This window comes from Salmo salar, chromosome ssa10 (genome assembly GCF_905237065.1).
Source record: "Salmo salar chromosome ssa10, Ssal_v3.1, whole genome shotgun sequence".
NCBI lineage: Eukaryota > Metazoa > Chordata > Actinopteri > Salmoniformes > Salmonidae > Salmo > Salmo salar.
The window spans coordinates 42,203,227-42,224,474 of NC_059451.1; the positions used below are offsets into that span (position 1 = coordinate 42,203,227).

The following is a 21,248-nucleotide window of genomic DNA, read 5'->3' on the forward strand; positions in this document are numbered from 1 at the left end:
TTGCATAGTTTTAGAAAGGTCTGGTACTCACCTTTCTGGTACAAATAGTTGTACTCACTTATGAAGACACAAGCTCAAATACATAGTAGAAATATACATATTTTTTTCTATTCAACAAAAGTGGGGCAATAGGGCCATATGGGGGACTTAAGTAACCCAAGTATTCAGCAATGCTGTAGGCCTACATGGAATGCAGCTTGGTGTATGGAGCGGGAGCGTAGCTGATTGTTGTGCAGCAGTAGGTACTCCAGGTTACGGCAGGCTATGAGGGCATCGCCAGGGATACTGCGGATGTTGTTCTTCTCTAGGTGTAGCAGTATCAGACCTCGAGGCAGACCCTGAGGAACCACACTCAGGTTGTTGTTGGACAGGTCCAGATACTCCAGCTTGGTCAACTGGCTGAGAGTGGAGAGGAGAGGGTGATGTTATCTTTGATAGAGAAGAGGTTAGGTTATCAATTTATCTTTAAAGGTCATCTTGTTATCTTTCCATGAATAGATGAATCTCACTTTTCTCTCCCATTTTGACATTTTCTCAGAATGTACCAGCTCAACCTAATCTCTCTCCCTCTCTCCCTCCCTCTCTCCCTCCCTCCCTCCCTCCCTCCCTTTTGCCATGCCTGTTTCATTACAGTATCATTGTCCCTCCCTGTTTCATTACAGTATCATTGTCCCTCCCTGTTTCATTACAGAATCCTTGTCCATGCCTGTTTCATTACATAATCATTGTCCATGCCTGTTTCATTACAGTATCATTGTCCCTCCCTGTTTCATTACAGTATCATTGTCCCTCCCTGTTTCATTACAGTATCATTGTCCTTGCCTGTTTCATTACAGTATCATTGTCCATGCCTGTTTCATTACATAATCATTGTCCATGCCTGTTTCATTACAGAATCCTTGTCCCTCCCTGTTTCATTACAGTCAGCAGCATACCACCCTGCATCCCACTGCTGGCTTGCTTCTGAAGCTAAGCAGGGTTGGTCCTGGTCAGTCCCTGGATGGGAGACCAGATGCTGTTGGAAGTGGTGTTGGAGGGCCAGTAGGAGGCACTCTTTCCTCTGGTCTAAAAAAAGATTCCAATGCCCCAGGGCAGTGATTGGGATACTGCCCTGTGTAGGGTGTTGTCTTTCGGATGGGATGTTAAATGGGTGTCCTGACTCTCTGAGGTCATTAAAGAGCCCATTGCACTTATTGTAAGAGTAGTGGTGTTAACCCTGGTTTCCTGGCTAAATTCCCAATCTGGCCCTCATACCATCATGGCCACCTAATCATCCCCAGCTAACAATTGGCTCATTCATCCCCCTCCTCTCCTCTGAAACTATTCCCCAGGTTGTTGCTGTAAATGAGAATGTGTTCTCAGTCAACTTACATGGTAAAATAAATAAAAACAGTATCATTGTCCATGCCTGTTTCATTACAGAATCCTTGTCCCTCCCTATTTCTGTGTCATTGTCCCAGCTTTACATTGGCGTGTGTTGTAAAGTCTATAGGTCTTTGTTTTTCATCAATACCCTCAGTAATAATGTAATAGGTGGCCTCGGATATATGGAATCGTAGAAGAAGACTTTGCTCAGGTGGACTTAATGGCTCTCTGTTGTGTTTTTGTGTTGGTCTGTAAGTCTGAGTATCATACACATTGACAGTAAATGGTACTACAGTACCTGAAGGTCTCATTGTCCATGCCTTCGTTGCTAAGCAGGTTGTTCTGTAGGTAGAGCTCTCTGAGCTGGGTCAGGCTGTCAAACGCCCCTGATGGGATCTTCTCCAGCATGTTGTTCTGTTATACCAAGAAGACACACACAATCATCATCACTTATGATTATCACAGACACTTTGTCAATATTTTTGTTTCCTCTTCTCTTTTAATCCCCCTCCTCAATTCCCACTAACGTGGAAGGTGTGGAGAAGACGGGAGGAGAGGACATGAGGAATCGAGGAAATTGAGAAAGAGCCTCAAATGCTTGGCTGTATGGCTGTGGAGTGTGCTGTTCTGATGCGTCTTAATTGTCTAAGGTCAGGTACTCTGTAGCTACAGTACCTTTAGATGTAGGCGGTAGAGAGCAGAGGGCAGGTTCCTAGGGACGTAGCGGAGGAAGTTACTGGACATGATGAGAACCTCCAGGCTGTCAGAACCGTTAAACATGTTCTCTGGTAGCCCTGCATCTGTCAGTTTGTTGTTATGGAGATACACTGACCTGGGGTGGAGTTAGGACACAGGGGAGAAAGCATGATATTAGTGGTCAAATGTGTTATGCTATGAAAGAAGCAAGGTAATTAAAGGCAATATAACAATATAACACCTATAGCAACATCAAATCAAATTGAATTTGTCACATGCGCCAAATACAACAGGTGTAGACCGTACAGTTAAATGCTTACTTACAAGCCCTTAACCAACAACGCAGTTTTAAGAAAAATACCTAAAAAAATAAGAAATAAAGTAAATAATTAAATAATTAATGGGGAGCAGTAAAATAACAATAGCGAGGCTATATACAGGGGGTACCGGTACAGAGTCAATGTGCGGGGGCACCGATTAGTCGAGGTAATTGAGGTAATATATACATGTGGGAAGAGTTATTAAAGTGACTTATGCATAGATAATAACAGAGTAGCAGCAGCATAAAAGGGATTGGGGGAACAATGCAAATAGTCTGGGTAGCCATTTGATTAGATGTTCAGTAGTCTTATGGCTTGGGGGTAGAAGCTGTTTAGAAGCCTCTTGGACCTATACTTGGAGCTCCGGTACCACTTGCCGTGCAGTAGCAGAGAGAACAGTCTATGACTAGGGTGGCTGGAGTCTTTGACAATTTTTAAGGTCTTCCTCTGACACCGCCTGGTATAGAGCTCCCGGATGGCAGGAACCTTGCCCTAGTGATGTATTGGGCTGTACGCACTACTCTATGTAGGGCCTTGCGGATGGAGGCCGAGCAGTTGTCATACCAGGCAGTGATGCAACCAGTCAGAATGCTCTCGATGGTGCAGCTGTAGAACCTTTTGAGGATCTGAGGACCATTGCCAAATCTTTTTAGTCTCCTGAGGGGGAATAGGTTTTGTCGTGGCCTCTTCACGACTGTCTTGGTGTGCTTAGACCATGTTAGTTTGTTGGTGATGTGGACACCAAGGAACTTGAAGCTCTCAACCTGCTCCACTACAGCTCCGTCGATGAGAATGGTGGCGTGCTCAGTCCTCCTTTTCCTGTAGTCCACAATCATCTCCTTAGTCTTGATCATGTTGAGGGAGAGGTTGTTGTCCTGGCACCACACGGCCAGGCCTCTGACCTCCCTATATGCTGTCTCGTCGTTGTTGGTGATCAGGCCTACCACTGTTGTGTCATCAGCAAACTTAATGATGGTGTTGGAATCGTGCCTGGCCGTGCAGTCATGAATGAACAGGGAGTACAGGAGGGGACTGAGCACGCACCCCTGAGGGGTCCCTGTGTTAACGATCTGCGTGGCGGATGTGTTGTTACCTACCCTTACCATCTGGGGGTGGCCCATCAGGAAGTCCAGGATCCAGTTGCAGAGGGAGGTGTTTAGTCCCAGGGTCCTTAGCTTAGTGATGAGCTTTGAGGGCACTATGGTGTTGAACGCTAAGCTATAGTCAATGAATAGCATTCTCACATTGGTGTTCCTTTTGTCCAGGTGTGAAAGGGCAGTGTGGAGTGAAAAAGAGATTGCATCATCTGTGGATCTGTTGGGGTGGTATGCAAATTGGAGTGGGATAATGGTATTGATGTGACCCATGACCAGCCTTTAAAAGCAATTCATGGCTACAGACGTGAGTGCTATGGGTCGGTAGTCATTTAGGCAGGTTACCTTAGTGTTCTTGGGCACAGGGACTATGATGGTCTGCTTGAAACATGTTGGTATTACAGACTCAGACAGGGAGAGGTTGAAAATGTCAGTGAAGACACTTGCCAGTTGGTCAGCGCATGCTCGGAGTACACGTCCTGGTAATCCGTCTGGCCCTGTGGCCTTGTGAATGTTGACCTGTTTATAGGTCTTACTCACATTGGCTGCGGAGAGCGTGATCACACAGTCGTCCGGAACAGCTGGTGCTCTCATGAATGTTTCAGTGTTACTTGCCTCGAAGCGAGCATAGAAGTAATTTAGCTCATCTGGTAGGCTCGTGTCACTGGGCAGCTCTCGGCTGTGCTTCCATTTGTAGTCTGTAATAGTTGAATAAGACCTTTCTACTGTGAGAATGTAATGTAATCTACTGTGAGAATGTAATCCTCCTACACAAAACCTCCCACCAACCAACCTACCCACACACACACACACACACACACACACACACACACACACACACACACACACACACACACACACACACACACACACACACACACACACACTCACTTACTTCAGTCCTGGCTTCTGGCCAAATGTGTACGGGTAGATCTTTGTGAGCGAATTAGCGGCAAAATCAGCACTGACCAGTGAGGGAGGCAGGTGTCTGGGTGCTGTGGTGAGCTGGGAGGGAAAAAGACAGGGAGAGAGAGAGAGAGAGAGAGAGAGAGAGAGAGAGGTGAGGGAGAGAGACAGGTGGGGGGGAGAGAGAGTATGTTACTTTCTTCCTTTCTTTCTACTGTTGACCACTAAAGAGCAGTATGCACTGGCAGTTAGGGTTAATTTACATTCCTTCAGAAAGTATTCACACAACTTGACTTTTTCCACATTTTGCTGTGTACCAGCCTGAATTTAAAATTGATTAAATTGAGATTGTGTAACGGCCTGGCCATAGAGAGGGTTTTTTGTTCTCTATTTTTGGTTAGGCCAGGGTGTGACATGGGTGGGCGTTCTAGGTTTCTTTTTCTATGTTGGTGGTTTTCTTTGTTTCGGCCGTGTATGGCTCTCAATCAGGAACAGGTGTAGATCGTTGTTGCTGATTGAGAGTCATACATAGGCAGCCTGTTTTTCCTTTGGGGTTTGTGGGTGAATGTTTTCTGTCTAGGTTTGTTAATCCTGACAGGACTGTTTGGCTGTCATTCCTTGTCGTGTTTTCTTTTTGTATAGTGTTCATTCGTTTATTAAAATCCTTAATATGAACACATCCTCCGCTGCACCTTGGTCTCAATCTGACGACGGCCGTTACAGATTCACCCACCGACAACAGACCAAGCAGCGTGAGAGGAAGGAGCAGAAGGTTCAGGATTCTTGGCAGTGGGAGGAATTACTGGACGGAAAGGGACCATGGGCTCAAGCTGGGGAGTATCGCCGCCCGCGGTGGGAGATCGAGTCAGCGAAAGCTGAGAGGTGATGGTATGAGGCAAGGGAGCGCAACAGGCACGAGAGGCAGCCCCCCCCCCAAAATGGGGGGGGGGCACACGGGGAGTGTGGCAGAGCCAGGATCGAATTCTGGGCCAACTCCCCGTGCTTACCGGAAGCAACGTGGTACTGGTAAGGCACCGTGTTATGCTGTGAAGCGCACAGTGTCTCCAGTGCGTGCTCAGAGCCCGGTGCGCTATAGACAAGCCCCCCGCAAGTGCCATGCGAGTGTGGGCATCGAGCCAGGACGGATTGTGCCAGCTCAGCGCGTCTGGTCTCCAGTGCGCTGTTTCGGTCCAGGCTATCCTGCGCCGGCGCTGCGCACTGTGTCTCCGGGGCACTGGGAGGGTTCAGTTCGTCCTATGCCTGCGCTCCGCCCGTGCCGGGCAAGAGTGGGCATTCAGCCTGGAGTATGGGTGGCAAGCCTACGCACCAGAACTCCAGTGCTCCCCCACAGCCCGGTTTATCCTGTGCCTCCTCCTCGGACCAGGCCTCCAGTGGGTCTCTCCAGCCTGGTCTATCCTGTGCCTCCTCCCAGGACCAGGCCTCCAGGGGGTCTCTCCAGCCTGGTCTATCCTGTGCCTCCTCCCAGGACCAGGCCTTCAGTGGGTCTCCCCATCCTGGTACATCCTGTGCCTCCTCCTCGGACCAGGCCTCCTGTGGGTCTCCCCAGCCTGGTGAGTCCTGTGCCTGCGCCCAGAGCCAGGCCTCCTGCATGTCTCCCCAGCCTGGTGAATCCTGGGCCAGAGCCACCAGTCTGGAGCCGCCAGAGCCCGCCCGCCAGAGCCCGCCCGCCAGTCCGGAGCCGCCAGAGTCGCCGCCTGTCCGGAGCCGCCAGAGTCGCCCGCCTGTCCGGAGCCGCCCGCCTGTCCGAAGCAGCCAGAGTCGCCCGCCTGTCCGGAGCCGCCAGAGTCGCCCGCCAGCCGGGCACAGCCAGGCGCAGCCAGGGTTGCCCGCCAGTCCTCCGGCGCAGCCAGGGACGCCACCTAAGTGGGCTAAGCCGAGGGTGGAGCGGGGTCCACGTCCCGCACCAGAGCCGCCGCCGTAGGAAGGCCCACCCGGACCCTCCCCTTTATAGAGTCAGGTTTTGCAGCCGGAGTCCGCACCTTTGGGGGGTACTGTAATGCCCTGGCCATAGAGAGGGTTTTTTGTTCTCTATTTTTTTTTTTTTTTTGTATAGTGTTCATTCGTTTATTAAAATCCTTAATATGAACACATCCTCCACTGCACCTTGTTCTCAATCTGACGATGGCCGTTACAGATTGTTTGTCACTGGCCTACACACAATACCCCATAATGTCATTGTGAAATTGTGTTTTTTTACATTTTTACAAATTCATTAATAATGTAAAGCTGGGCAAGTATTCAACCCCTTTGTTATGGCAAGCCTAAATATGTTCAGGTGTAAGAATGCGCTTAACAAGTCACATAATAAGTTCCATGGACTCACTCTGTGTGAAATAACAGTGTTTAGCATGATTTTTAAATGACTACCTCATCTCTGTACACCAGACATACAATTATGTGTAAGGTCCCTCAGTCGAGCATTGACTTTCAAACACAGATTCAACCACAAAGACCAGGTTTTCCAATGCACCTATTGGTAGATGGATTTTTTTTTTAAAGCAAACATTGAATATCCCTTAGATCATGGTGAAGTTATTAGTTACACTTTGGATTGTGTATCAATACACCCAGTCACCACAAAGATACAGGTGTCCTTCCTAACTCAATTGCCGGAGAGGAAAGAAAAACGTTCAGGGATTTCACCATGAGGCCAATGGTGACTTTAAAACAGTTACAGAGTTTAATGGCTGAGATAGGAGAAAACTGAGGACGGATCAACGACATTGCAATTGCTCCACAATAATAACCTAATTGACAGAGTGAAAAGAAGGAAGCCTGTACAGAATAAAAATATTCCAAAACATGCATCCTGTTTGCAACAAGGCACTAAAGAAATACCGCAAAAAATGTGGTAAAGCAATTCACTTTTTGTCCTGAATACAAACTGTAATGTTTGGGGCAAATCCAATACAACAAGTTACTGAGAACCACTCTTGATATTTTCAAGCATACTGGTTATTATGGGTATACTTGTAATCGCTAAGGAATGGGGAGATTTTCAGGATAAAAAAGAAACAGAACGTAGCTAAGCACAGGCAAAATCCTTGAGGAAAACCGTGTTCAGTCTGCTTTCCACAAGACACTGGGAGTTGAATTCACCTTTCAGCGGGACAATAACCCAAAATACAAAGCCAAATCTAAACTGGAGCTGCTTACCAAGAACACAGTGAATGTTCCGGAGTCGCTAAGTTACAGTTTTTGCTTAAATCTACTTGAAAATCTATGGTAAGACCTGAAAATGGTTGTCTAGCAATGATCAACAACCAATTTGACAGATCTTGAAGATTTTGAAAAGAATAATGGGCAAATGTTGCACAGACTTACCCAGAGACTCACAGCTGTAATCGCTGTCAAAGGTGCTTCTACAAAGTAATGACTCAGGGGTGTGAATACTTAGGTAAATTAGATATTTCTGTATTTCATTTTCAGTAAATTTCCAAAAATGGCCCATACGTAAACAGGAAGTTACTGCATTGTTGGCATACAGTGCATTCAGAAAGTACTCAGATCCCTTGACTTTTTCCACGTTTTGTTACGTTACAGCCTTATTCAAAAATGTATTAAATTACATGTTTTCCTCATCAATTTACACACAATATACTATATTGACAAAATGAAAACAGGTTTTTAGATATTTTAGCAATTTTGTGTTCAGGCCCTTTGCTATGAGACTCGAAATTGACCTCAGGTGCATCCGGATTCCATTTATCATCTTTGAGATGTTTCTACAACTTGACTGGAGTCCAACTGTGGTAAATGCAATTGATTGGACATTATTTGGAAAGGCACACACCTGTCTATATAAGGTCCCACAGTTGACAGTGCATGTCAAAGTAAAAAAATCAAGTAATTAGGTTGAAGGAACAGTCCGTAGAGCTCCAAGTCAGGATTGTGCCGAGGCACAGATCTGGGGAAGGGTACCAGAACATTTCTGCAGCATTGAAGGTCCCCAAGAACACAGTGGCCTCCGTTATTCCTAAATGGAACAAGTATGGAACCACCAAGACTCTTCCTAGAGCTGGCTGCCCGGCCAAACTGAGCAATACGCGGAGAAGGGCATTTGTCAGGGAGGTGACCAAGAACCCGATGGTCACTCTGACTAAGCTCCAGAGTTCCTCTGTGGAGATGGGAGAACCTTCCAGAAGGACAACAATCTCTGTAGCATTCCAACAATCAGGCCTTTATGGTAGAGTGGCCAGACGGAAGCCACTCCTCAGTAAAAGGCACATGACAGCCCGCTTGGAGTTTGCCAAAAGGCACCTAAAGACTCTCAGACCATGAGAAACAAGATTCTCTGGTCTGATGAAACCAAGATTGAACTCTTTGGCCTGAATGCCAAGCGTCACGTCTGGAAGAAACCTGGCACCATACCTATGGTGAAGCATGGTAGTGGCAGCATCATGCTGTGGGGATGTTTTTCAGCGGCAGGGACTGGGAGACTAGTCGGGATCGAGGGAAAGATGAACGGAGCAAAGTACAAAGAGATCCTTGATGAAAACCCAGACAGAGCCCGGACTTGAACCCAATCGAACATCTCTGGAAAGACTTGAAAATAGCTGTGCAGAGATGCTCCCCATCCAACTTGACAGAGCTTGAGAGGATCTGCAGAAAAGAATGGGGGAAACTCCCCGAATACAGGTGTGCCAAGCTTGTAGCATCATACGCAAGAAGACTCGTGGCTGTAATCGCTGCCAAAGGTGCTTCAACAAAGTACTAAGTAAAGAGTCTGAATACTTATGTAAATGTGCAAACATTTCTAAAAACCTGTTTTTGCTTTGTCATAATGGGGTATTGTGTGTAGATTGATGAGGGAGAAAAAATGATTTAATCTATTTAAAATAACGTAACAAAATGTGGAGGGGTCTGAATACTTTCCGAATGCACTGTATGACTTTGGCAGGCCTTACTCTTCCCTCATCTAAAACAGGGTATATGTAAAACTCCTTTCAGTCACTCCTCTGAATATTATATAAACTATTACAAACGTAGTAACAGAGAGAGTATACAGAAATAGGAGTAACTGCTACAGTAGTAGCAAGCTTAACGTTAGTGTTACATGGTTTTATATCTGCCCCCTTTTCAACATGGTTTTATGGATTAAAGTAACATGGGTTTCTTTTAGGCTTAGTGAGCACTTTAAAATCCCCCTTTCTTTCTGTTTCTCTCCCTTTCTCCATCTCTCCACCTCCCCCTCTCCCTTTCACTCTCTCTCCCTGCCTCTCCCTTTCTCGCTCGCTCTCTCTCTCTCTCCCTCCCTCTCCCCCTCACTCTCTCTCTCTCTCTCTCCCCCCCTCTCTCGCACAGTCAAAAAACGACTGTATGCCACAGCGACATTTTAGATCTGACCAGCTGGCATGGATACACTGGAGGTGATTACAACCATAAGCTGGCACACACTGGGTGAGAAGAGAATGGATATCGCCTGGTTGACTGTCTGCCACCTTTCCTGCTGGCAACAGCAGCACGGCTGGCAAGCATATAGCATCACAACATAAAATAATATATTAGACATTTCACACAGAATTGTACTTTGACACACTAAGAATAGGAGATCCAGGGTGGAAGATACAAGTATGGAAGGGAAAGGAAAATGTTAATTCTAGAACCAACAAAAGCATGAGTTTCAAATTCCATTTTTGAATGGGTATTTCAGCCATTTGGTTATTTTGCGGTTTTGTTCGGAAAGCAATTACTCTTTGGAGGGAAATATTGTGTTATGGCTCTAGCCTGAGTCATTACATATTTGTATGGTTGAATTCTTGTGGATGTAGGACTTTGGTTGTCTCAACCTGGAGACCATCCAAGCTCACTCAGTATGGTTTGGATTGCTCAAAATAAAACTTAAAGACTGTTTATTTCTTATTATGATTCCTATAGGAGTAGAACCAAGTAGAGGTGTGAAGATAGTTTCAGAGAGCTCCATGGTGACCCTAGCAGCACTTTTAATGAGCACAGCACACTATACTGTGTGCTACTCTCTCCTGGGAGTTCTGATTATGTATGATTACCACAAGTGAAAACGGTAACACTTTAATTGGATAGTCCATCTGTAGATGCTCTAAAGACTATCTCCTAATCCTAACCCTTATCCTAATCCATATATAGATGCTCTACAGACTATCTACAGACTATCTACTAACCCTAACCCTAATCCTAACCCTAGCCCCAGTCTTTACCTTTACCCTAACCCTTATTCTAAACCTAACCCTAACCATAACCTTAGCAAGCAGTTACTTATCAACAGATAGTTTGTTGATAGTATGACCATCTGTAGAGCATCTACAGATGGGAAATCCGGACTATCCAAATAAAGTGTGACCGTGAAAACGAACTGAAGAATGTTTACATAGGCCCAAATGAACCAGCTTCAAGTTCTGTAACAGTGAGGGAAGAATAGTGATTTGTTTTTCTGAAGGAGCAAGGTCTGTGTTTACGACTGTGTTTATAATGACGCACCTTGTTATTGGCCAAGTACAAGTAGGTCAGCTGTTCCAGCACTGTAAACCCTTCATCTTCAAGGCCTGAAAACACAAGCACACACACCACACACACCACACACACATAAACACACACACAAACAAAATGGAACATGAAATATAGAATATGTTATTCAGCCTTCAACCCATGCCTAAAAGCATATACAACATAGAAGATAAAGATCGGACTGCTTTGCTTAAGTGAAAAAAGCTGGACAGCAAATAAGAGAAAATAACACACATATGTTAATCATAATTCCAGCTAAGCATATATTATAAATGGGGAGGATCTAAAAGAACTGGAGCCCAGTCTGTAAACCAGACAGTCTGCCAAAGGCTGCGATTCCACATGGACCCAGACAGAGAAAGACAGAAAGAACAAGACAATAATAATAGACACAAACAGAGTTCTCACAGTTTGTTGTCAACAAATAAAAAAATGTCCAACCATACATAATGTCTGTCTGTCTGTATCTCCGCTAGCTACTTTCAGATCTCCGTCCCCTGATGTCATTCATTTGTTGTTTTCGTTTGATTCTTTCTCTCTTAGTCTCTGTGTCTGGTTTATCTTGCATGGTCAGACTAATGTCTGTCTGTCTGTCTGTCTGTCTCTTTCTCCCTTGGCTACTTTCAGACTAAATGTCTGTCTTTCTCACTGTCTGTCTGTCTGTCTGTCTGTCTGTCTGTCTCTTTCTCCCTTGGCTACTTTCAGACTAAATGTCTGTCTTTCTCACTGTCTGTCTGTCTGTCTGTCTGTCTGTCTGTCTGTCTGTCTGTCTCTTTCTCCCTTGGCTACTTTCAGACTAAATGTCTGTCTGTCTCTTGCTCCCATAGTAAACTTAATTAGCTGTTTGCTCTTGATTCTCTTTCAGTCTGTCTAGTTTTTACCTTGCTCTCTCTGTCTAGTTTTTACCTTGGACTCTCTCTCTCTGTGTCTAGTTTGTACCTTGCTCTCGCTCTGTCTCTGTCTAGTTTTTTTACCTTTACCTCTCTCTGTCTAGTTTTGACCTTGCTCTCTTTCTGTCTCTGTCTAGTTTTGACCTTGCTCTCTCTCTCTCCCTAGTTCTTACCTTGCTCTCTCTCTGTCTAGTTTTGACCTTGCTCTCTTTCTGTCTCTGTCTAGTTTTGACCTTGCTCTCTCTCTCTCCCTAGTTCTTACCTTGCTCTCTCTCTGTCTAGTTTTTACCTTGCTCTCTCTCTCTCGCTCTCTCTCGATCTCTCTGTCTAGTTTTTACCTTGCTCTCTCTCTCGATCTCTCTGTCTAGTTTTTACCTTGCTCTCTCTCTCGCTCTCTATGTCTAGTTTTTACCTTGCTCTCTCTCTCTCGCTCTCTCTCGATCTCTCTGTCTAGTTTTTACCTTGCTCTCTATTTCTGTCTCTGTCTAGTTCTTACCTTGATCTCTCTCCCTCTGTCTAGTTTTTACCTTGCTCTCTCTCTGACTAGTTTTACCTTGCTATCTCTCTGTCTAGTTTTACCTTGCTCTCTATTTATTTTTTAAATATTTATTTTACCCCTTTTTCTCTCCAATATCATGGTATACAATTGATAGTTACAGTCTTGTCTCATCGCTGCAAGACTTGGGAGAGACAAAGGTCGAGAGCCGAAACACGACCCTGCCAAGCCGCTCTGCTTCTTTGACACAATGCCCACTTAACCCTGAAGCCAGCGTACACTTGGAGACCGTGTCAGCGTGCATGCGCACCGCCTGCCACAGGAGTTGCTAGAGCACGATGGGACAAGGACATCCCCGCCAGCCAAATCCTTCCCTAACCCGGACGACGCTGGGCCAATTGTGCGCCGCCCCATTGGTCTCCCGGTCGCGACAGAGCCTAGACTCGAACCAGGATCTCTAGTAGCACAGCTATCACTGTGATGCAGTGTCTTAGACCACTGTGACAGAGCCTGGACTCGAACCCGGATCTCTAGTAGCACAGCTATCACTGTGACGCAGTGTCTTAGACCACTGTGACAGAGCCTAGACTCGAACCAGGATCTCTAGTAGCACAGCTAGCACTGTGATGCAGTGTCTTAGACCACTGCGCCACCCAGGAGGTCCCTATGTCTAGTTTTTACCTTGCTCTCTCTCTCCCGGCTCTGTCTAGTTTTTACCTTGCTCTCTGTCTCCCGGCTCTGTCTAGTTTTTACCTTGCTCTCTCTCTCCATGTCTAGTGTTTATCTTGCTCTCTCTGTCTAGTTTTTACTTTGCTCTCTCTCTGTCTAGTTTTTACTTTGCTCTCTCTGTCTAGTTTTTACTTTGCTCTCTCTCTGTCTAGTTTTTACTTTGCTCTCTCTCTGTCTAGTTTTTACTTTGCTCTCTCTCTGTCTAGTTTTTACTTTGCTCTCTCTCTGTCTAATTTTTACCTTGCGTGGTCAGACGGTTGTTTTGCAGGTTTAGTGTTTCCAGTTGCTGCAGACGTGCCAGGTCCTCAGTAGTTAATATTTCTATCCGGTTGTTCTAAGACAAAGAGGAGGCAAAGAGGAGACACAAATATTATTTGGCAGAACAGCAATGCCTCATTCATTCATTATTGATTGACTTAGACTAATTTGACTCAGACCTTGGAGAGCATTCACTAATGCTCTTAAAACCTTACATCAGTCCTATGAAGGAAGATCGATCAGGTTTTAGGTGTGTGTGACCCACTTGTGGTAAGATCTATCAGATATTGGGTATGTCTGTCAATGTCCAATTCACTAGTGCTAACTGACTGATATGTGACTAATGCAGGGGTGTCAAACACATTTCGCCCCGGGAGTCACAATCTTCAACAAAGTCCGGAGGGCGTCACTGAAAATTTGTTATATTTCCTTGCCATCACAATTTTCAAAAAATAGTCCTCTATCCATCCTTTTTGGATTTTTCAATGCTCCCTGACTATCTAGCTTTCATTTGGGTGATCATTAATGAGCTGGACACAGTCAAGAAACTGTATGAATACAGGTCCATTATCATTTCTATCCATTTTCAATTTAGTTTTAATAATTTTAAAGTACAGTACAGGTCAAAAGTTTGGATACACCTACTCATTCAAGGGTTTTTCTTTATTTTTTACTATTTTCTACACTGTAGAATAATAGTTCAAGACATCAAAACGATGAAATAACACATATGGAATCATGTAGTAACCAAAAAAGTATTAAACAAACCAAAATGTATTTTAGATTTTAGATTCTTCAACGTAGCCACCCTTTGCCTTGATGACAGCTTTGCACACTCTTGGCATTCTCTCAAACAGATTCATGAGGAATGCTTTTCCAACAGTCTGGAAGGAGTTCCCACATATGCTGAGCACTTGTTGGCTGCTTTTCCTTCACTCTGCGGTCCAACTCATCTCAAACCATCTCAATTGGGTTGAGGTCGGGTGATTGTGGAGGCCAGGTCATCTGATGCAGCACTCCATCACTCTCCTTCTTGGTCAAATAGCCCTTACACAGCCTGGAGGTTTGTTTTGGGTCACTGTCCTGTTGAAAAACAAATGACAGTCCCACAAATCGCAAACCAGATGGGATAGCGTATCACTGCAGAATGCTGTGGTAGCCATGCTGATTAAGTGTGTCTTGAATTCTAAATAAATCACTGACAGTGTCACCAGCAAAGCACCCCCACACCATCACACCTCCTCCATGCTTCATGGTGGGAACCACACATGTAGAGATCATCCGTTCACCTACTCTGTGTCTCACCAAAGGACAAAAGAACAGATTTCCACCGGTCTAATGTCCATTGCGCTTGTTTCTTGGCCCAAGTAAGTCTCTTCTTCTTATTGGTGTCCTTTAGTAGTGGTTTATTTGCTGCAATTTGACCATGAAGGCCTGATGTTGAGATGTGTCTGTTACTTGAACTCTGTGAAGCATTTATTTGGGCTGCAATCTGAGGTGCAGTTAACTCTAATGAACGTATCCGGTGCAGCAGATGTAACTCTGGGTCTTCCTTTCCTGTGGCGGTCATGACAGCCATTTTCATCATAGCGCTTAATGGTTTTTGAGATCGCACTTGAAACTTTCAAAGTTCTTGACATTTTCCGGATTGACTGACTTTCGTGTTTTAAAGTAATGACGGACTGTAGGTGGGTGCCGGTACAGAGTCAATGTGCAGGGGCACTGGTTAGCTGATGTAGTATGTACATGCAGGTAGAGTTAATTAAAGTGACTATGCATAGATGACAACAGAGAGTGGCAGTGGTGTGGAGAGGGGAAGGGGGAGGGGGCAATGCAAATAGTCTGGGTAGCCATTTGACTAGATGTTCAGGAGTCTGCAATAGAGACTGCATCATCTGTGGATCTGTTGGGGTGGTATGCAAATTGGAGTCGGTCTAGGGTTTCTGGGATGATGGTGTTGATGTGAGCCATGACCAGTCTTTCAAAGCACTTCATGGCTACAGACGTGAGTGCTACAGGTCGGTAATCATTTAGGCAGGTTACCTTAGTGTTCTTGGGCACAGGCACTATGGTGGTCTGCTTAAAACATGTTGGTATTACAGACTCGGACAGGGAGAGGTTGAAAATGTCAGTGAAGACACTTGCTAGTTGGTCAGCGCATGCTCGTAGTACACGTTCTGCAATCCGTCTGGCCCTGCAGCCTTGTGAATGTTGACCTGTCTAAAGGTCTTACTCACATCAGCTATGGAGAGCGTGATCACACAGTCTTCCGGTACAGCTGGTGCACTCATGCATGCTTCAGTGTTATTTGCCTCGAAGTGAGCATAGAAATAGTTCAGCTCGTCTTTTAGGCTCGTGTCACTGGGCAGTTCTCGGCTGTGTTTCCCTTTGTAGTCTGTAATGGTTTGCAGGCCATGCCACATCCGACAAGCCTCAGAGCCGGTGTAGTACGACTAGATCTTAGTCCTGTACATTTTTGCTTGTAAGCAGGAATCAGGGTGATGGAATTATGGTCAGATTTGCCAAATGGAGGGTGAGGGAGAGCTTTGTATGCGTCTCTGTGTGTGGAGTATAGGTGGTCCAGAGTTCTTTTCCCTCTGGTTGCACATTTAACATGCTGATAGAAATTTGTTAAAACTGATTTAAGTTTCCCTGTATTAAAGTCCCCGGCTAATAGGAGCGCCGACTCTGGGTGAGCGTTTTCTTGTTTGCTTATGGCGGAATACAGCTCATTCAATGCTATCTCAGTGCCAGCCTCTGACTGTGGTCGTATGCAAACAGCTACAAAGAATACAGATGAAAACTCTCTAGGTAGGTAGTGTGGTCTACAGCTTATCATAAGAAACTCAACCTCAGGTGAGTAATAGCATGAGACTTCCTTAGATATCGTGCACCAGCTGTTGTTTACAAAAATACATAGACCGCCGCCCCTTGTCTTACCAGACGCTGCTGTTCTATCCTGCCGGTACATCGTATAACCAGCCAGCTGTACATTGATGTTGTCGTCGTTCAGCCACAACTCCGTGAAGCATAAGATGTTACAGTTTTTAATGTTGCATTGGTAGTTTAATCCTAAGCGTAACTCGTCGATTTTATTGTCCAAAGATTGCACGTTTGCTAGCAGAACTGAGGGAACTGGGAGTTTATTCGATTGCCTTCAACTTCTCAGCTGGCAGCCCGCTCTCTGGCCTCTCTTTCTCAGCCTCCTCTTCACGCAGATCATGGGGCTCGGGGCCTGTTCCCGAGGGAGCCGTATATCCTTCGCCTCGGGCTCGTCAGAGTCGTGAAAGACGAAAAAGGATTCTGCTAGTCCGTGGTGAGTAATCGCAGTCCTGATGTCTAGAAGTTATTTTCGGTCATAAGAGACGGTAGCGGCAACATTATGTACAAAATGAGTAAAAAAATAAGTCACAAACAACGCAGATAAACAAACAAACACATAACACAATAGGTTGGGAGCACGTAAAACGTCTGCCTTCTGCTCCGGCCCCATTTTAATTTACTATGGATTTGGTCTTTTACCACATAGGGGTCTCTTCTGTATACCACCTCTACCTTGTCACAACACAACTGATTGGCTCAAACGCATTAAGAAGGAAGGAAATTCCACAATATAACTTTTAACAAGGCACACCTGTTAATTGAAATGCATTCCAGGTGATTACCTCATGAAGCTGCTTGAGAGATTGCCAAGAGTGTGCAAAGCTGTCATCAAGGCAAAGGGTGACTACTTTGAAGAATCTCAAATATAAAATATATTTACACATTTTTGGTTACTAAATGATTCTATATGTGTTATTTCATAGTTTTGATGTCTTCACTATTATTCTATAATGTAAAAAATAGTAAACATAAAGAAAAATCATGGAATGAGTAGGTGTGTCCAAACTTTTGACTGGTACTGTATAGTTTGTTTCCAAGCCACCCCCGCACCCCCCCAAAAAGAACAATGTGTTTTGTTTAACTCAAATCACCCGAGGGGCGGATTGGACCCCCTCACAGACTGGATCGAGCTGGCAGGCCATATGTTAAACCCCCCGGTCTAATGGATGTGTGATTACCCACCTGTGGGAAGAGAATGTGGGTGTTGGGTGTGTATGACCCACCTGCAGCGAGAGAATGCGTGTGCTCTCAGACAGCTCACTAGGAAAATCCATGAGGTCAACCCCAGCACAGTCCACCGCTCCCTCCTCTGTACAGCTACACTCGCCAGGACACACCACCGGCTCCACCTTCGCCACGACCGGGACCAGGAAGGTTTCTATCTCTGTCTCCTCCATGGGATCATCCTCTTCCTCTTCCTCCTGGGGCTCCAGAGGGGCTTGGCAGTGCACCAGAGCCCAGGCCAGGAGCAACACAGTCAGGCCCTGCAGCAGAGATGTCCTGGCCATGTCTGCTGGTGGTGCCTGGTCGTCTCACTTCTTCAGCTACCTGACCTACCTGAGCTGCCCTGTACCACCGATGGTCAGATAGGTCTGGAAAACAGTTTAATAACAGTGTGTTACATCAAAGCATGGATATATTAAGTAGATATTGTGTAATCAGTGCCAATAGATAACATATCACAATTAATAAGAGGGACACATTTTTAATGTTGCCTTTATAGAGGTTTTCAACAGAAAATAAATGTTTACATTTACATTTTAGTCATTTAGCAGATGCTTTTATCCAGAGCGACTTACAGTAGTGAGTGCATACATTTTCATACTTTTTTCATACTGAGCAAATAGATCAATGGTCCTGCATAGCCAAATGATATTTTGACAGGAGAGATAAAATATAAAAGGATGTGTACTACAGAAGGTAGCTCATGTTGCTCACATTGTCAGAACAGCAGGCCTCCCGGCAGTGGTTTGGCGAAGGAGGACACGACGTGTATTATCTGTGACAATAAAAAACATCTTCAATTTTAGTTCCACTGCCCCAACAACCAACCCTCGAGTGCTGAGCAGGGCTGGCCACCCTCTGACCACCTGCAAGGACTGATAGGACAACAAACCGCCTGCTTTTTTGTTGAGGATTGTTAGACATTCTGTTCCTGTTTGGCTTATTTTTCAAATCTGTTCTCTCATACATTGTGTTGATTTTATGGGTAGACCTACAGCACCCAGCATTCATGTTCTCTTTTATTAAAATTTCTTGTCCAATTCAGGTTGACTACTTTCCATATAGTTGAGTGAAATATACACAAAGTCTGTTGTTATTTTTTTTACAATAAAGACAGTGCGGTGCTGCTATTCTTCTCCCAGAAGGCAGAAAGTAGGCTTCCATTGAGATCAGTGCTTTGGCACGGTGTACTACGGTCAGTCAGGAAAGAGAGCTGCAGTGTAGTTGCCTTCTCTTGTGCTGATGGACATGTTCCAAACAGGCACTCTGCTCTCCTGGCTAACCTTTAAAAACCATTCATCTACCAGAGCGCATAGCACCAGTCTTTCCAATCCTGCTGAGGGACTGGAGAGCCACTACTACTTCACCTCTCTCTCTGTGTGTGTGTGTGGTGTGTGTGTTAGTGTGTGTGTGCGTGGGTGCGTGCGTGCGTGACCTGAGTATAGTGCTGTATCAGAACCAGGGGAATCACATTGTGTCTGAACACCAGCCAAGTGTCTGTGTTCACGTCAGATGAGAAAAACATGTGACCCTGAGTATAGTGCTGTATCCCCCACACACATACCACCCACTCTGGCAATAACAAATGCACAACGCATATAGCAGGAACCCATTAAACCCCACATGCACTATGCTACTCATAAACAGACTGATCACATTCTCACACCAACCTAAATGATTAGTTCACACACTTAAAAACACAAGAACATTTAATCAATGACTCGAAAGCTGAGAAATTAAAATCTCAGCTACATAATCTATTTATACGTTTTACGTGATAGTCTGTAAAAGCTCATACACATCTGGACCGCTGTGCACTTGCACAGCTTACTATTATTCGCTAAGATAATGGTTGGCACTCTGCCACTCAGTCCATAAACAATCCAGTCATTCACTACTATAATGCTATATGATTGGTGGCACATTATCAATTCATACAGTCAGCCCATAATGCATTTGGAACATTAGACTCTGTCCACATGAGAGCCATATAACTTGAGCCAGTTTGCTACAGCAGGAAAATCATTCTGCAGCAACAGGAAATGTGAATTATTATGTGGATTATAATTAATGGACATTTTTGTATGGGCTGATACATTTTTCATTAGGGAAAATCAAGTCTGAAATTTCAAAGTAGATATAACAAACTTCAGAAACCTTTTTAAACCTCAAATATGCTATACGTTTAAAATTGCACCATTGCAGTTTTCCTGCAACAGGGTGATCAAATGAAGATCTTACATCTATATACAGAGCATCTATTTAAAGCTCTGGTCCACATGTTCAAAGTGCCATGAAAGAGTGACTATGGAACTGACAATCATATTCCACCGTAGCATTATCTAACAAGAGCCTAACGTATAAAGTAGCAAGGGTGCATGCATAAATACAAACTGAAATATTACAGAAGATCTCCAGTATACATGCATTCTTTACCTTCTCTGACAGAGGGAGGTTAGCAGAGACAGAGACAGAGGCAATGCAGTCTGGTTTCCAGTCCAGCCAGAGACAGTCCCATAGCAGGATAGAGAGGAGCCACAGTAACTACACAGTCACTCCCAGGGCCGGCCCTGGTCAGTTCAGATCCAGATCTCCACCAGATGTGACAGGAGAGTGGGAGTGAGAGAGGGAAAGTTCAGAGAAAGAAGGGGAGAAGGAAAGAGAGAAGAGAGAGAGGGAAAACAGTGAGAGTGAGAGTGGGAGAGGAAACTGAGCTGAAGGACAGCCAAAAGCCCAGAATTCTTTGCTTTCTTGCTTCTATTTTTTTAGTCGTCTGGGACAGGTTTTTACCAATCCCTATATGGTAATGAAAACATTTCATGTTGCAATTAGTTTTGTTCTGTAAAAAAAGAAAGAAAGAAAGAAAGAAAGAAAGAAAGAAAGAAAGAAAGAAAGAAAGAAAGAAAGAAAGAAAGAAAGAAAGAAAGAAAGAAAGAAAATGTATATACAGTACCTACAGTATATATACAGTATCAATCAAAAGTTTGGACACACCTACTCATTCAAGGGTTTTTCTTAATTCTTACTATTTTCTACATTGTAGAAGAATGAAGACATCACAACTACGAAATAACACATGGAATCATGTAGTAACCAAAAAAAGAGTTAAACAAATCACAATATATGTTATATTTGAGATTCTTCAAAGTAGCCACCCATTGCCTTGATGACAGCTTTGCACACTCTTGAAATTCGCTCAACCAGCTTCATGAAGTTGTCACCTGGAATGCATTTCAATTAACAGGTGTGCCTTGTTAAAAGTACATTTCTGGATTTTATTTCCTTCTTAATGTGTTTGAGCCAATCAGTTATATTGTGACAAGGTAGGGGTGGTATACAGAAGATAGTCCTATTTGATAAAAGACCAAGTCGATATTATGGCAAGAACTGCTCAAATAAGCAAAGAGAAACAACAGTCCCTCATTACTTTAAGACATGAAGGTCAGTCAATACGGAACATTTCAAGAACTTTGAACATTTCTTCAAGTGCAGTTGCAAAAACCATCAAGAGCTATGATTAAACTGGCTCTCATGAGGACCGCCACAGGAAAGGAAGACCCAGACACATCTCAACAACTGTTCAGAGGAGACTGGGTGAATCAGACCTTCATGGTCGAATTGCTGCAAAGAAACACCAATAAGAAGAAGAGACTTGCTTGGGCCAAGAAACATGAGCAATTGACATAAGACCGGTGGAAATCTGCCCTTTGGTCTGATGAGTCCAAATTTTAGATTTATGGTTCTGACCGCCGTGTCTTTGTGAGACGGAGAGTAGGTGAACGGATGATCTTCGCTTGTGTGGTTCCCACCATGAAGCATGGAGGAGGTGTGATGGTGTGGGGGTGCTTTGCTGGTGACACTGTTGATGATTTATTTAGAATTC

General features: G+C 44.6%; 1 protein-coding gene across 1 annotated transcript in view; it reads right to left on the reverse strand.

Annotated features, from left to right (window-relative positions):
- podn (podocan) overlaps positions 1-20,067 on the reverse strand; it is a 29,506-nt gene extending 9,439 nt beyond the window's left edge. The window contains exons 1-9 of the mRNA XM_014123320.2: positions 19,802-20,067; positions 18,080-18,140; positions 17,365-17,733; positions 13,241-13,334; positions 10,859-10,923; positions 4,371-4,480; positions 2,041-2,197; positions 1,664-1,779; positions 186-399 (exon numbers count right to left, since the gene is read on the reverse strand). Coding sequence (XP_013978795.1) covers positions 186-399; positions 1,664-1,779; positions 2,041-2,197; positions 4,371-4,480; positions 10,859-10,923; positions 13,241-13,334; positions 17,365-17,649 — 1,041 coding nt within the window. The 5' untranslated portion in view covers positions 17,650-17,733; positions 18,080-18,140; positions 19,802-20,067. The remainder of the gene's footprint in view (positions 1-185; positions 400-1,663; positions 1,780-2,040; positions 2,198-4,370; positions 4,481-10,858; positions 10,924-13,240; positions 13,335-17,364; positions 17,734-18,079; positions 18,141-19,801) is intronic.
- Between the last annotated feature and the right edge of the window lie 1,181 nt (positions 20,068-21,248).